Source organism: Gadus macrocephalus, chromosome 7 (assembly GCF_031168955.1).
Source record: "Gadus macrocephalus chromosome 7, ASM3116895v1".
Lineage (NCBI taxonomy): Eukaryota > Metazoa > Chordata > Actinopteri > Gadiformes > Gadidae > Gadus > Gadus macrocephalus.
In genome coordinates, this window is record NC_082388.1 from 20,801,224 (window position 1) to 20,817,760 (window position 16,537).

A 16,537-nucleotide genomic window follows, 5' to 3' on the forward strand; every position below is an offset into this window, starting at 1 on the left:
TTCCATATTAGTATTGCAATTTTGGTGAACAGGTGGACTTTCCTGTATAAACTTCAAGAAGTTTTTGTTCATTTTAGCAGAAGAAGTTATAGTTTTCAAATCTGTTTAACCTCAATGACATGATAATCAGGCCTCAACATTTTCCATGTACATTTCCCACAGCTAGGGAGCGCTCAATTCATGTTTGAAGATTAGGGTTTTAACTTTTATATTATTTTCTATGTAAATGATGCTAATTAACATTTACCCCATGTAACAATCTTCAATTTGTAATGTCATGTTCTCTGTATACATTGTAGTGTGCTGGCAAACTCATTTTCTGGACCACAGTGTATACACGATGTGTACAACAATAAAGCCCTCTGACTCCGAATACAAGAAAAACTCAAATATTGAGCCATTCAGATAGTTGAAAAAGCATATCATCTTCAAAGCATTTTATATAACTTACTTTTTATGCTGTCTAAGTTATATTCAATAATCTTGAGGTTTCACATTCACTTCTTTGAACCTGCCATAACTTAACTATATATTTTGTTAACGAAACTTGAAATCAAAGATTTTATTAAAAAGATATTCAAATGTACATTAAATAATAACATAAGTAAGACAGTGTCCAAAATTTGGAAATAAAAAAGCTGCACTCGAAGTTTCATTACATTGACAAAAATAATACAATTATTTGTATGACAATATAAAGGAACATAAATAGAGCCTTTTAGCAGATTTGTAAACATTCTGTGTACTATCATAGCGTACTATCGACATTGTTTGCATAGTGGAACTAAGTAATGGCTTGAAAACAGCAGATTAATATGGATTTCTTATTAATGAGATGTAATTAATCGTAGTGTGGTTTCTCATTCACTTGACATGGGAAAGTTTACTTGACAAGTTAAAGTGTCAAATGAGAAAAGGTACCACCCCCCCAAAAAACAATAATCAAACCTTTAAGATCATTATGTGGAAAGAACTAGGTTGGTGGAACCTGTAGGTCAATTTAGAAGGTTCTTGATCAATCTAGAGGTTCCAACTGAAGGCATATTTCCACTTCAAAAATGGACTCTCTCAAACCAAAACAATCAAATGTACTATTTCATTCAAGGAATGATTGACAGAATCAAGACTGGTGAGCAATTCACGTCAAATGGTCACAGCCATCCACGGCTGCTGACCGGAGGCAAGTAGTATCAGTTGAAACATTACTAAGGATAAAAAGAAGAAAAAAAATGATTGGCCTTTCCTTACAGTGCATTTGGTCAGTCAATCAAAATAGCCATTTGAATGCAACAAATAAGAATGTAAGCAGGTTACTTTCCACCCACCCTGACAAAAGTTTTGAACAGCTTCAGTTAGTTAAAGTGACCTTGTAGTAACCTTATTTGCATCTTGGACCATCTGCAGTTTGGGCCCGACCCCATAGTCTCAAATAGCAGCTTTAAAGTACGTTTTATAAACACATGCACTCCAACCAGGTTTGGTTAGACTGCGCAGTCCACGATTGGTTCCTCAGTCCACTGAGACACCTGTTAAAGGTAATGCACAGTAGGCATCCGCAGAGCCAGCAGGCACGCCGCAAAACACAACGGAACGGGTCTCCCCAAGCGACGCAAGCATTCAAAACATAGAAACATAATTGTTTAGTTTTGTCTTTCTGCAAGAATGATGTGATGTGATGTGATGTGATGTGCGGGTGTGATAAGTGACACACACACGCACACAAAAAAAGAAAGAAAATAAAAAGGCTTTTTAAAGTGGGTTTACATTCACCACAAGTTCAACTTCCACATGACTTCCACTGAGAATTTCTGGGGACAGCATTGAGTTGGACCAGTGGTGCAAAAAGGCAACATTTCCATATTGACTTGGGATGGGAGTGATGCTTTCTGCTCAAATATCCACTCAGTCTATTCAGAGCCGCTTTCCAGCAAAGCCATCCCTCTAGTCCCCTGCTGTGTGTTCAAGTGTACAGGCATTATAAAAAGGCAATGTGATTTCCCCAACACTGAGGCATTAAGGGATGGAAGATCGAAAAACATGGGAGTACTACATTCGTTGAGGAATTGTCAACGTTTTCTATCGGTGAGAGTTCATCCTAGATTAACGCCGCCTCCCCTTTATGGCCTTATAATGGATGGTGTGTTCATCTAGGAACTGTCAACCTCCACAGATGAACTACCGACCTTAGAATACACTCACGGTTCAACACTGTAGTTTTGAAGTAATAGCACCAGTATAGGACAGCAGTAAGCCTGCACAGCACGCCAGAGACCAATAAGTCACTCTCATTGGCTCTCACAGCGGATAACCCGGCCAATGAGTTGGCTTGTCAGAAGAGCGAAAAAGTCCCTGTGACAGGTCCAATCGTAAAAAAATAAAATAAAATAAGTATTCTATTGGTTATCTGCAAAGACCGAGTAAACCAGGCTCAGCTAATAAGGAGGAGTGTTGTGTGGTGGGAAGGCGGGAACTCCCTGAAGAGGAGCTGGTGATTGGTGCGTATCCAAAGCCATCATCAACCCATACGACCGTTTTGATTAAACACAAAAAAACAAAAAAAACACTATAGAAGGGGCCTTTAGCAGAGTGCTCCGGTCCAGTGGGCGAGGGGGCTCAGCTAAGGTCATAAGTTCAAGCGCAGGTGCTCGGGCCGTTTGGAGTTCATGGGGTAGGCCTGCTTCTTAAAGGGGGTGGTGCAGCCGAAGCTGGCGGGCCGGCGGATGGGCAGCGGCGCCGACACCTCCGAGCTGCCGTGGCCGCCCACGTCCATGTGCTCCACGCCGGCCGACACCTCGGCGGGCCGGTGCCCCGCCAGACCGCAGGCCGACACCAGGGGCGGGGGGCCCGACAGCAGAGGGGCCCGGGGCCAGACGTCCCCGTTGGCAAACTTGACAGGGCTGGGGGGGGGGAAGAGAGAGAGAGACCAGGAGTGGACAAAGTCAGGGTGTTTGGTTGGTTTATACAAATACGACTGAAGCGGAGAGCCATAAAACTTACGATAAACGTTTTAGTAAGCACTGAATAAATGTGTTTCCATATTGAAAATCTAAAAAAAAAATACAATTTGAGAGGGCTATCAGAAACAGAAAGAAATGCTCTTTCTTAATGGCATTCATGCCATAAATATGATTGCACTTCAAATTGATTTGGATTTGGATTAAAAAGTGTAAAATTACAAAATAGAGGTAAAAGGCTAATTGAGTGCTTCTGGATCATTTGAAGTCATCCCTGGAAACTAAACCAACTCATAAATGCATTCTCCTTGGAACAATCCGTTAGTGGTCAGGAAGACTTCTGGAGAAACCAGACCATGGCCGTTACCTCACAGGTGTCCTGGGACTGCCTAGGAACTTGCGCGGCGAGCGGACCTTGGGCTCGAAGGAGAACTTCTCCTTTAGGTTTTCCAGAACGGAAGGAGCGACGTACGTGAAACCCTGGGGGGGGAAAGAAAAACAAACCCGGCTGCTTTAGAACCCCGCATCTTTCCAAAAACAGCCCACAGCTGATGATGAGCAATGGGATGCTGACTGGGGCCTCTTATGCAACGCAGAGCTTCCAGGAAGGGACCAGAACAGACATCAACCTATTCTCGGAACAACCTACTCCTTAAGAAGAAGGGGGTGGGCTGAAACAAGAAGTCCACTCAATTTTTTATTTTTTTTTCCGAAGGTCTAATCAAAACAAGGCAGTTTCAGCTTTGCTAGGGGACACTTGACTTAGGATGCCACATGTTGGACCTTTGTGAATCCTTATCGTCCATCAACACCATCTAGGGCTGCAATTAATGATTATTCTCATACTCGATTAATCTGATGATTATATTCATTGATTAATACTCAAGTCTTAATAAAGTTACCAGAGACCAAAGTTATGTCTTATATGTTCTTATTTCATCTGACAAGCAACCATGAAAAATAAACAATTCCTATTCAAAATGATCTATGATGCATATATTTGAATTGGACTGCTACATTAAGCAGCAAATGTTTATTATTTGTACTTGATAAATGAATTAATATTCTTATCATTACATTAATCAATTAAAAAAAAAATACAAACTTGGCCAACAATAGTGGGGAGGAGGAGGAGGTAGCTACCAGGAACACTTGGTTGGCGCTCTCGCTGAGGGTGGAGTCGTCCGGACTGTCCACCGGGGGCTGGCTGGTGAACTTGGAGTCAAACTGGCTGAAATCATCGGCCGATTGCTGCCAGGGAGGAAGAGGAGGAAGAGGAGGAAGAGGAGGAAGTGGGGGCGGTTGGTAAGTAACTGTATTGATCCGAGTACTTACTGAGTTCTAGAATGATCCCTGGGGAAAGGGTTGCGTAAACCAAAAAATATTGAATATGGTGAAGAATAGGGACAGATCAGAGATCAAGAAACTGGCATTCAGCAGATTCTCTAACCAGGATCTACGTGGAGTCCGATACACATTATTATGGAGCAGGTAGGCGTGGCGGCAACCTTTCTTCTCTTCCGGAGGACGGTAGACGTTGGAAACTGAAGATCGAACCCAACGCAGCAAGTACCTTCCACCCGGGACTCAAACACCCCTTTCCTATCCCAAAGATCGAACGTAAATAAGATCGGGGAACGTCTCCCCTGGCATGTTTCGATGTCTCCCAGGGAAGCTATTCAGACTGGGCCAGACTCACCAGAAAGGGTTTGAAGGGGGGCTCTACGTTGCGGGCCAGGAGCTCGTCCCAGTTGACGTGGCGGAAGAAGGAGTGCGCCTGGGGGAGGACAGCCAAAGGAGCAAGGGGTTTAACGGGCATGAAAAGGCTTTTTACGTCCTTTGAGGAATGCTCTTTGAACCAAGGGCAAGGTAAAACAAGTCGGAGAACTGCCATGTTCTGCAGGTCCAGCGTTTGTTTTTTTCATGCCGTCTGTTTCTTGAAAGTAACACTGACGCCAATGACATATTAAAACATAAATGCACGTCTTGCACACTTTTAAGGATGTATTAAAAAAATGTCTCCATGACATTCCGCACAAATCAAACCAAAAAATATGCAACAAATACTACACAAGCGCATCTGACGTTTGGAGCAACAACATGCGGGGGGTGAAGGCGCCTTTGTGTTATACATCCATCGATCCATTTGACTCCGGAGGGGGTTTTACCCCCCAGACCAGGCTCTCACCTGGACCTCCGAGGAGTCCCCTGGTCCTCCTCCCAGCCGCGCAGAGGCGTTGCGTTTTAGCAGCTGTAGGGGGGGGGGAGAAAAGAAAAAAAAAAAGAGAAAGAGAGAGAGAGACGTTATGGGACTGAATGGGACTTCACACGGAACGTTCCAGAGGAATGAGACTTTGGTTACTATATTGTACTGGAGGGACTATTAAAAAAGGGAATTATTGTACTGTATCTCTTGTAAATGTTCTTTGCCTGCACACTTTATGCAGCTCTTATTTTATTGATCCCAAGGAGGACATTGGATCACTTTGCACTTGCTCCCATTTTAGAAGAGAAATATATTTGAGAATGAAGCTTGGGCGGAATCAAGTCCAAAATAAAGTCTACACCGTTGCAGTGTTGAGAGTTGTTGACTGAAATAGGTTTGTTCCCCAATGATCAGTGGCTGGCCCGGGTAGGCCGATTTCCCCCGCTTTTGACAAGTTTACCGACCGGAACGTCCCAACATTTAAAATTGGGACATTTATAGCAGCATACTGCTGCTGTGGTGGTGAATCAAAACAACCACACATAATGTATTTGGTTTGGTTAGAAAGATATTGGATATTCAACAGATATTGGCGCTCCTAATTACAGCCATCTTTTTAAAATCATTGTTTGGTCAATGTTTCTACACAAGAGGCGAATTACAAAAGTACCCTGCCCTAAACAATGGCTTAACTAAAACACCATAAACCAGGTTACATCTCATGTAAAAACATGTGCCTTAAGGTACGGCCACACTGAACGCATTACGCGCGTAACGCGCCTAACCTGACGCTTGACCATTGTGTGTCACAAAAATGGTTCAACGCGCCTACGCAGCTAGATGAGCCCGCCCAGCGTGGTGTCTTGCTTCGCCCTGAAGGGGCTTATTTTCGATAATGACCGGCGACGTTCTCTACATTATCCCGCTTATTACACGGCTACTTGCCAAAAGGAATCGTTTCAGGACACACTGAAACGATGACTTGGTCGTCCATGTTCTTTCTGCTTCTGTACATCCTCTGTCTCTCTGCCAGTGACATCGGGTGAAGCTCAACGCTGATTGGCTATCGCGGCCAAGTGTCACTCGTAGGCGCGGCAAAGGTTACATTTTTTGAACTCTGCGCGTTGGTGCGTTGGGCGCATTATTTAGGTGCGTAAAACGCGTCTCACACGCCTAACACGCTGCTTTAGCGCGTGTAACGCATCTACGCGCCCAAACCAATGGTTCGCTATGCAAAAATGCAGATTTTCAACGCGCGTAACGCGTTCAGTGTGGCCGTACCTTAATGGATTAAAAAACGCTTTTTCCTTTATTAATGCTGCTATTCATTTTTGTGGAGGAGACTTTCCGTACCAATGTTCAGAATGACCACATTACTGTGACGACCATTGTGATGGAAATCTATGAACTTAAGTTTTGTTACTATTTTGTGTGATGCATATAGCCTGCCTTCTACTCTCCTTGTGGGTCATCTAAAGTGTGAACCTTTCGTATGATGCTTTTTATTTCCTGTCTCTTCCTCTCCTTTTGTGTGATGTAATCTGTTTCCATGCAATCCTTTGATGTATGGGCCTGTTCCTCGACCCCCTGGCTAGCGTCGAGGAAGCAAAAGGGTTACATGGCACGGACGCCACCCCCTTGAATCGCATCCAGGGGTGCTTCAATTGTAAAGATTACGATCTGGTAAAAAAAGGCTTTTGGTTTATACACCCCCTCCAGAACCCAACCCAAGTGAATAAGAACTCATTACTTGGAACACTCGGTGGACTTCCCCGAGCGTACCTTAAGTGCATGAAGTAAGACGCAGGGAGAACTCCCATCTGAGGCCTCAGATTATTGTATGCCTGTTATGTTGTTTTTGGATGCACGTTGTGATGTATCTTTGTTCGTACTTTTATTACAAATATATATGACCAGCAATTGCCTGCGAGTATTGTGTGCTTTTTGCATCTAAGTATCTGTCTTAGACATAGAGGAATTGCCACGACAGCATGATGTAACACTTTTGCGTTCATTACTTTTTTTATAAGACTATTATTGTTGAGCCATGGATTCTGGTGTTAAACAAAAAAGGTCTGATTACCCTTTTCAGCAGTTCCCTGGCCTCCTTAGTGAGGTACGGGGGTAGGTTGAGCTTGCACTTCAAGATCTTGTCGATGGTCTTCTTTCGGTTCTCTCCCGTGAACGGTGGCTAAGTGGGGAGAATGCAAGGTATACAATCAACAAACATTACTCAAAAATAAACTAAGTTACAGCAGCAAAGAATAGTTCAATTGAAACCGGACAAATCTAAAAATTAAGAATAGAGTGGAATACCTGCAATATAAATAAATAGCTATTTCAAAAATAGCTACTTCACAAATAAATTTGAAGTTAATTAATAAAAACAATTAAAAAAGACACATGAAAAGAAGAAAAACGAAAAAATGTAAAGATCTTATAAATATTAATAACTTCCTAATGGCAGCTGGTATACTTACAGCCCCGGTGAGCATGTCATACATGAGGGCCCCCAAGCTCCACCAGTCGACGGCCCTGTTGTGGCCACTGCGAGTCAGGATCTCTGGGGCCCTGGGGGGGGGGGGAGCAGCAGGAGGGGACCAGGAAGAGAGCCATGGTCATGGGATGTCAAGTGTGCGAGTGAGATACATTGCAGGGATTAAAAGGGAAATAAATAAGTTAATAACAAATAAATTAAACGTACATGTACTCTATCGTTCCACAGAAGGTGTGTGTGACCGTGCCGTCGTGGATGGACTCTTTGCACAGGCCAAAGTCGGTCAACTTCACATGGCCTACAGGGGCGGAAGAGGGAGACGACGAGGGGGATTGAATAAGGGTTCATAATTAAGCTCATTTTCTCCAGGATTCAGTGTTGTGATTTATTTGAGCAGTGTCGTAAGATACCTTTATTGTTGAGCATGATGTTCTCCGGCTTGAGGTCCCGGTAGATGATTCCCTTCTGATGCAGGTGGCCGAGAGCCATGGAGATCTCAGCCAAGTAGAAGCTGTTGGATCGATCGATAAAGTATAGACGTTCGGGTCAGGGAAGTCTTCAGCAGAGTTGTAAAATCATGACTCAAAATGGGGTTTGCTCAGAACAAATTGATTCAAGTGGACCGAAGAATTGGTTGGATGCGTTTCATTGTGTCAGCACTTCAAGAGATGAAAACACTCCAATGTTCAGGGCCCATTTGGTGTCTACCTGGGACACGATCGAGGCCAGATTGTATGACGAGGCTGTCCTCCACTATTTTGATTTATTTGAGATAAAACAAAGGAGGTGTTTTTTGTACAGACTGCAGGACTATAAAAAGGGGAACTTTGGAGGAGGACAGTTCAAATCTAGGGCCAGATCTACAATGAGTGTTACTGCTGTGGACTGAACACACTGTGCGGGCACACACACAGGGAACCAAAGCGAAGCGGGTCACGCGTGGAAACGGCGGACGCCAAAACACAATTTTCCAGGATCTTCTGGTCGTCTGCGGAGAAGACGACACTGTGGTATGAAGTGGAAACGCTAACAACAGCTGTCCAGCAGAGCGCTGGCGTGACATCACAGCGTGTCCTACCATGCCGTGTCTTCCATGAAGATCCCCTCTCGCTCCAGCTGCATGAACAACTCCCCGCCTGCAACAAACCACATGGAAAATGACCGTCAGAGAGGTTTTATTAAGCAGGGGTTCTTACACTTTACAGACAATCTACGGACCCTGAATACAATTTAAGTGCGTCTGGGAGACACGACCGCACACTCAGGAAACTCTTGAGCACACTGGAATGGGTGTTCCTCTGAGAGGGTCCCGGGTGTTGACAGGCGGTGACGCGCCTCCAACTGGATCGCGAAACATTTGGGGTTTTAAAAATCACTGTATTAAAGTATCGTATAGCTGCCATTAGAAATAAGGCTAATTCAAAATTATAGGTTTAGGGTGGTAGGCGTCCTTGAGCAAGATGTCAAATCTCTTCATGCTCCTCCTTGTTTCTGTATTCCCCATAAGTTGCTTTGGACCTGTATGGGCTGCTAAATGACTAAATTTTAATAGAGATAGTATAAAATGAACTAGCCTTGTTAAAAATACTAGATGTAAACCCTTTGACCTGATTCTGTATCAGCGAAACCCGAGCTCCCATCTTCCCTTACTTTTGTCAGAAGAAGAACATTGGAAACTTTAAGCCATTGACATAGAATTCCTTTGTGAAAGAAACAGTTTGAGTGTGCATTTGTGTGTGGGTGTGTCTGTGGAAGCGTGTGCAAAGCCTCACCGCTGAGGTACTCCAGGATCAGGTACAACTTGCCACCGGTCTGGAAGGCATAGATGAGGTCCACGATGAACGGATGCTTGACCTCTTCCAGAATGTTCCTCTCCGCTTTGGTGTGAGCCGTGTCCTTTGCATTGCGCACGATCATGGCCTGTCAGAATAAAGAAAAAGTACTTTGTGATTTTTACTTTCCCAATGTAAATGGGAATTTTCCATGCCAAACAAAGCTCTTTTGAATTCTTAATTGAACTGCGAGACGTCTAGGGACGAGGTAAGAGCCTATTCTACGGTCACACCGGTTGGCTGGCGTTTCGGCGTGCTTCCAAACATCAGTTACAGATGCAGGATAGGAAGCGGTATTCCCCGGCCGTTAAGGTAATTATCTAAACCTTTACCATACCCTTTCTGGGAATATGAACAGGCTCCCTAATGAAAACATTCTGCTGACAGATATATTTGCATATGGTCACAATATATTCGTTTACTCCAACATATTTGTTGCAAATGGTCATTTTTGTTTAGATTTTTACCACCTTTAAAGATTATTCCCTTTCACATTGTTGCTCGACAACGTCTAGTTTTATTCTGAAGAACCAAGACAGAAACCAGGGCTGTGTAAATATGAGAATGGAGGTTAAATGAGAGAGCACCCCCTCTGGAGGTCAACTCTGGAAGTGCGATGGTTTTGAGCCTTGTGATTATTCTCAATGTAACAATGACAATGCATTTTAGTTGTCTGTGTTTAATAATGAACAAAATATGCAACCAAATAAATACATTTTAGACCAATGGCCTTTATTAACCCATAGACATCTTACTTTTTTCAAGACTTTCATGGCAAAAATTTTCCCTGAATCGGCACCTGCCACTTTCCGAACTTGGAAGACCTGTAAATACAAAGCATTTAGTTCCTCAAGCAAATCCACTTCTACAGCCCTGGAGTCACGATAATCTGCAATGATTTGAACCTGGACAATTATTGTAGGCTACATTGAGTTATAATTGTGTGATGTGTTAGCATTTCAGTCAGCTTGACACTTAACACTCTTTACTCGATTCAACATTGTGTAAAGAATACTTTCAACAAGTATTATGCTAGTTAAATAAAGAACAATTCGGAACAACTAAACGGCTGGCAAGTTATCCACTTGATGGAATACAATCCAATGGAGTAGAAATGATATAGATGGGTAGTTAAAATAATTATTAAAAATTATAAATTGAGAAACCACAAATGTAACACATGCATTAATATTACAAACAACATTAAGTTATTTATTTAAAACCAAAAAAGTACAATTTTTTACCTTTCCGTAGCCACCCTTCCCCAAAACCCTAAGTAACTCAAAGCATTCTGGCTTGATGGGCTCAGGGCCCTTGTTGACGATGTTCTCAGAGATTTCAAACTTCTCACAGTCATCTATATTACTGAAAGAAAGACAAAACGAAAACCAATCAACTCCATATCTGATCTTAACGTACACACATGGCTACATCGATGGGGGGCAAACACGACCGTAACATTTGTCACTAGTGCAACCAAGTAGCCTACTCACAATTCAAAGGCACTACATTCCATGCCTTCAGTGAGCTGAACCTGAGAATAAAATAGAAAAGAAACGGATTACATTGGCTGTATTGGAAAGCTGCCACTCATCATCCAGGCAAGAAGAGCGGCGTTTGGATTGAGCAGGGATTGAAAGGATGGAGACTGAGCGGAATATGACCACACACATACACTGAGATAACCTCGTCCATACGCTCATTATTTAGCTCAGGTTATCAGGGTAGGGTCAACTACAGTATACACGTAGGAAGTCATGATAAGGAGGAAGCAATATATCATCACAGGCAGTTCCTACATAAACCAATACACCAATATACAAAATTGTAGCCTAAGCTGCTAACTATTGGGCCAACTCTATAACTTTTATGGCGTATTATTCATAACGTAGTTGATAAGCATGCAATGTGCTTTCCAAACTACAATGAAGAGGTACAGTACACTGGAGATTGAAAGGACATGGGATTCTGGGAGCGGATACTCACACCGGTGCCATTTAACTAATGCTTAGTAGGTGTACAATACGTGTAGCATCTGCTAGCTTCGGCACCTAGCCACCCGGGCCCTTTTCTAAGGGACGGCGCGCTTGCTAAATGCTAACAGCATCCTAGCGTTCAGCCGACTCACCTCCTCATCCAGGAGCTCGTCGTCAGACGCGTACTCGTCCGGTTGATCCAAATCAATGTCGAAGACTCCTGCCATGGCACCGGTGTCTCTCACAAAGTCTTTAATCAGAAGGTAGAGCTCTATTCCACCACTTCATGGGATCACCATTGCTATTGCTGCTACTACCGCTGCTGCTGTTCCTGCCGGCTAAAGGAGCCATGCGCTGCTCTCAGAGCGCCAATAATATCCCACCAAAACAAAACTCCGGAGCGGAAAATCAACAAAGGAGGCATCCGGTGCAAGAGGGCTCTTCTTGATGGGCATTTGGACAGGATGCTGTGGACATGTCCATCAAAACGTGTTCTTTTAATACACTCATGGTCCATGTGTACCTCATTTGGAATAATATTGAGGTTGTATTTCTTAATGTATCTTGATATAATCATCCTAAATTCCCCTATTTTTCTCCTTTTATTTTTTCCCCAAAATCTTTTAAACAAGGGCGGATAGGCATTTGGGTGAAACCTTTTACTAAACCAGCTTATCTCTCTATATTCGAAAAAGTTTCTCCCTCATAATACATAATACATAATACATGCACATAAGAGGTTAATCATGGAACAACATAGGCCTATTATCACACTTGTCCTTGCATTGCAATGGTATAGTGCATATCTGTATTGATTAAATGCACAAGGAGGCTGTTTTAATAAACCTCAATCTATATGTCCTTGCAATGGTTGACATGTGGACCATAGCTTGCATCCCAGCATAAAATTGCTGTATCTGAAAGGGTTTGGGGAAGACCATACTGTTGCTATGGTAACTGTCCAAACAACTTCTGATAGTTTGTTTTATTATTGACCAACAACCACATCCAGATGTATTCTGGAAACAGAATATGAATATGTGTTTTGTCATGTATCTTTCCTGTTTAGGTTTCCTTTGTATAAGTTTACAATAGAACAAACCAGACATTCCTAGAAAGTCTCAGAGGTCTGCTTGTGGCTTCAGCGTGTGCTTGAGTTTGGTAGCCTGTTGGTTCAAAGCTGCACTCTATTTTCACCTTTTCACTGTAGCGCTTTGTTTAAGACTGGAGATTTAAGCCAACCGTCGGACCCGTCAAACTCAATCCCACTTTATTTTCAATTGGTTAAAGAAAGTAACAGTTACAGCTGAAAGTATGACGTTTTTTCATATCAAGCTGACTGCCAACCCACTTCTCAGTGCAGATAACTTCTGTCTGGTTACTATCGATTAGAAAATTGTACAATTGACACAGATATCAGGATCCTGTTGGTGTAGACCTGGTGAAAACACACACACACACACACACACACACACACACACACACACACACACACACACACACACACACACACACACACACAAACACACAGAAAAGGAGATTCATTTTTATGTTCAGGGCCAGTAAACATGTCCCTGCAATGTACCGTTGGCAAAGTTTCAACTTCCTTGATGGGCTTGACACATATGATTTCTGATGGCCCTGGTCCATTTAAAGTCAACCACATGATAGTATTTATTTCTCAGAGAGCAGATATTTTTAGTTGTATTTATTTCAGTTCCGAATCCAATGCATTCCAAAGGATGTTATCTTTTTTTAGTCAATTTTTCTTTCTCAAGATGTATTGAATGACCTCTCACAACACTGCTTTGTAATGGAGATATTTAGAAGAGGAGTTCCTGCTATTCACTGTGTGTGTAACTACAGTGTGTGGCCATCTCAAGGAAGAAACTCTCTTCTTTACAAATAATGGATGATGCATCTACGCAAAAATGAAGTGGCCCGGTGATGGTGGTTGGAGAGGGAAGAAACTGAATGGACTAATATACGTTATTAGTTTCAAGTAACTAGTCATTCATGATAAGTCTCTGAAACGTTTTAACATTTTTTATCTGGTCTACAACCTAAATGAGTGCAATAACGCAGGAACTACTACATGGGGACAGTTTCTGAAGAGATTTCTGAAGAATGTGACGGTATTATTGCAAGCCAAAAATACCCTGTTTTCATCCAATGTTAACTGCATGGTGTGTTCAGACAAAGAGAGGGGGAAAGAAAAACAAAGTAGCCTAATGAGTGTAATGGTGCACCTTTATGACTGTACAGCCTGTATTCAATGAGGAAGTGTTTGAATGCCCTGTAAAGCGGTTGTCTGCTATGAGGACTATTTCCCCACCTTTACTACAACTAGTATAATAGATACACATTCTCTATGACTGGATATCAAACCCACTTACGAAAGTAATGCATAGATATACTTTCCGTAGAGACAACCCAAAAATCAGAGTGATCCAGGAAAAAACTGGTAGGGATGGCAACCCTAAGCCCGGCACAGTTGTAATTTGACTTTGTTTACTCTTTGCGGTCATACACAGAGTACTGTGGAGCTGCTGGGCCTGCAAAACAGACCCCACACAATGGGAACCAGAAGATAGTTAGACATACTGAAGCCAGTTCTGTTATTAAGTCGGCTAGCAGCACTTAACAACCCCACTGGTGTTGAGTGCTACGATAATATTGGGGAAAGTTATATATTTTTGGAAATGGGCTTGAGGTCTCCTGGAACACAGTAGTACTGTTCCTTCTGTTGAAAAATTTATCACAGAAACATTGCGCCAAAGTTTTCTCCCTTTTCTTCAATTTTGCTATCATCCTAAAAATCAAGGCAGTGGCTATTCGTACGGCGACCGAGCTTGTCACGTGACCGCACTTGACCTATCAGTCTGCTCGGCGCTAACCCTAACCCTAACCCTAACCAGGCCGACCGTAATTATAGTAATTAATTATAGTAATAACCCTAACCCTAACCCTAACCGTAACCCTAACCATAACCTGCCGTGAAAATAGACTAATGCAGTATTTTTACGGCGCGCCATACGAATAGCCTAATTACTATTCTTACGGTCGCCGTACGAATAGCCACTACCAAAAATCAATACATCAATTATTTGTATTGTCTTTGTTTTGGCCTATACTATTGCACTACAAAAAACGGACTAACTATCTGAGGTTGAAAGTTGTAAAAGGAATGTTGAACATGCCAATGCATGTGCGCTTTCATCAACTCGATGATCAGTGTTAGTCCATTGAGGGATGTTATTTCTTCATCCACTACAGAGAAGAGTTCACCATTCTTTGCCATCACAGGTATGCCGCGTGGTATGCTGGAGCATGAGGTAGAATGAAGTCCAGAAAGAAACGCGGTAGTTAACAGATAAGCATCATAACAATGACACTGCAACGTGCACTTACACCATGGACACACACACACACACACACACACACACACACACACACACACACACACACACACACACACACACACACACACACACACACACACACACACACACACACACACACACACACCCCCCCCCACACACACACACACACACTCTACACACACACACACACACACACACACACACACACACACACACACACACACACACACACACACACACACACACACACACGCCGGTGCTCCTCGGGCCAGAATGTACTAAGTTTCGAAAATAATCGGACGTCAGGCATTCCTAAGTAAGCTCAGTGACGTATTTCAGACCAAACCGATGTGAACGCCTTTGCGTAAACAGAGTATATCTCTGTTGCGCGCCGAGTATTTGGCGTACACGCGCAGGTGTTTTTTATTTGACGGTGAAAAAACACAACAATGTAAACTTCCCGCCCTTGCTGACAGCTGCCAACACGACGAACAGAAGGAGAGAAAGAGGCGGCATGATCGTGATACGCCAGTTTAAAAGTTAAGCCAACAATGACTCATATCTTCTTTGACATGCAACCACAAAAAAACTTTCAGGCTTTTGTGTGTGTGTGTGTGTGTGTGTGTGTGTGTGTGTGTGTGTGTGTGTGTGTGTGTGTGTGTGTGTGTGTGTGTGTGTGTGTGTGTGTGTGTGTGTGTGTGTGCGTGCGCGCGCGTGTGAGTGCGTGCGCGCGCGCGCGTGTGAGTGCGTGCGCGCGCGCGCGTGTGAGTGCGTGCGCGCGCGCGCGAGTGTGAGTGTGTTTTTGACTCACGCACGGAACATAGGTGTATAAGTCTACTCTTTAGTTATAATGATTAATTTCCATTATTCAGAGGCTTTTCTGAAGAATGAAAGGGACCCATTCTGAATTACAATTCCGTCCGTTAAAGGGCAAGGTGTAGTGTCAATGCCATGGCTCAAGAGCCGTTGGCCGTTAAGCCTGTGTTTGTGTGCGCGTAGCGGAGCCAAAGTTGGCCTCCCTCATTGAGTTCCAGCTTGACCATGTGCCGTTATAATGCCCACCCAGAATTCGTTTTAGTCAATACAGCATCAGGAGTGGCTGTGTTGAATCCACCGGTCGGTCATGGCTTAAATAGATTTACTTAGGCAACACAAAAACGGTGGAACAGAGTGAAGCAGCACGCCTGTCCAAACACATTTCAGAGGCATCCCAGTGATCTCATGTAAATGAGCCCTGTGATATTTACACTGTGGAACAGAGTGAAGTATGATGAGGGCATAGAGTCCGCACAAGTTGATCAACTTGTTTGATCATGGCTTTCTAAAGCCGCCATAGAGGAAAGTGTGCATAGATGTGGAATTCTCCATGGCATTCTTAAAAAATGGTTTTGTGGTGTTGTGGTAGGCTGCTGTGTTTTTGTTGGAGTGTGTGTCTGTGTGTTTTTGCGTGTGCGTGTGTGTTTGTGTGATATGTAATCACTGAACAGTATCGCATGGTTCACTCAAAAAATTAATAAACCAATGAGATATACCTTGGTTTCCTTAAATACACCTGACGATGTTGATGATGAAGTGGTAGAACTGAATGGAAACCTCTCACGACGTCAGTAAACAGCAGATATATGGTCATTTAAATTCCGTATGACCATCTGAAATAACCTTTGGGGCAGCATTATTATTTTTTATTTT

General features: G+C 43.1%; 1 protein-coding gene across 2 annotated transcripts; it reads right to left on the minus strand.

Moving 5' to 3' along the window:
* Positions 1–547: 547 nt before the first annotated feature.
* Positions 548–11,933, minus strand: rps6kb1a (ribosomal protein S6 kinase b, polypeptide 1a). 2 transcript variants are annotated; one of them, XM_060057301.1, is made up of 15 exons: positions 11,618–11,933; positions 10,983–11,023; positions 10,734–10,854; positions 10,245–10,313; positions 9,430–9,577; positions 8,736–8,793; positions 8,068–8,168; positions 7,865–7,955; positions 7,641–7,731; positions 7,244–7,351; positions 5,143–5,205; positions 4,654–4,731; positions 4,098–4,205; positions 3,322–3,434; positions 548–2,897 (listed from the first exon to the last, which is right to left on the minus strand). In XM_060057301.1, the coding sequence occupies exons 1-15, from the start codon at positions 11,690–11,692 to the stop codon at positions 2,624–2,626; spliced, it is 1,539 nt and encodes a 512-aa protein (XP_059913284.1). In that variant the 5' UTR covers positions 11,693–11,933; the 3' UTR covers positions 548–2,623. The 2 variants fall into 2 exon arrangements, with proteins under 2 accessions (XP_059913284.1, XP_059913285.1); XM_060057302.1 differs by lacking the exon at positions 11,618–11,933 and adding an exon at positions 11,476–11,555.
* Between the last annotated feature and the right edge of the window lie 4,604 nt (positions 11,934–16,537).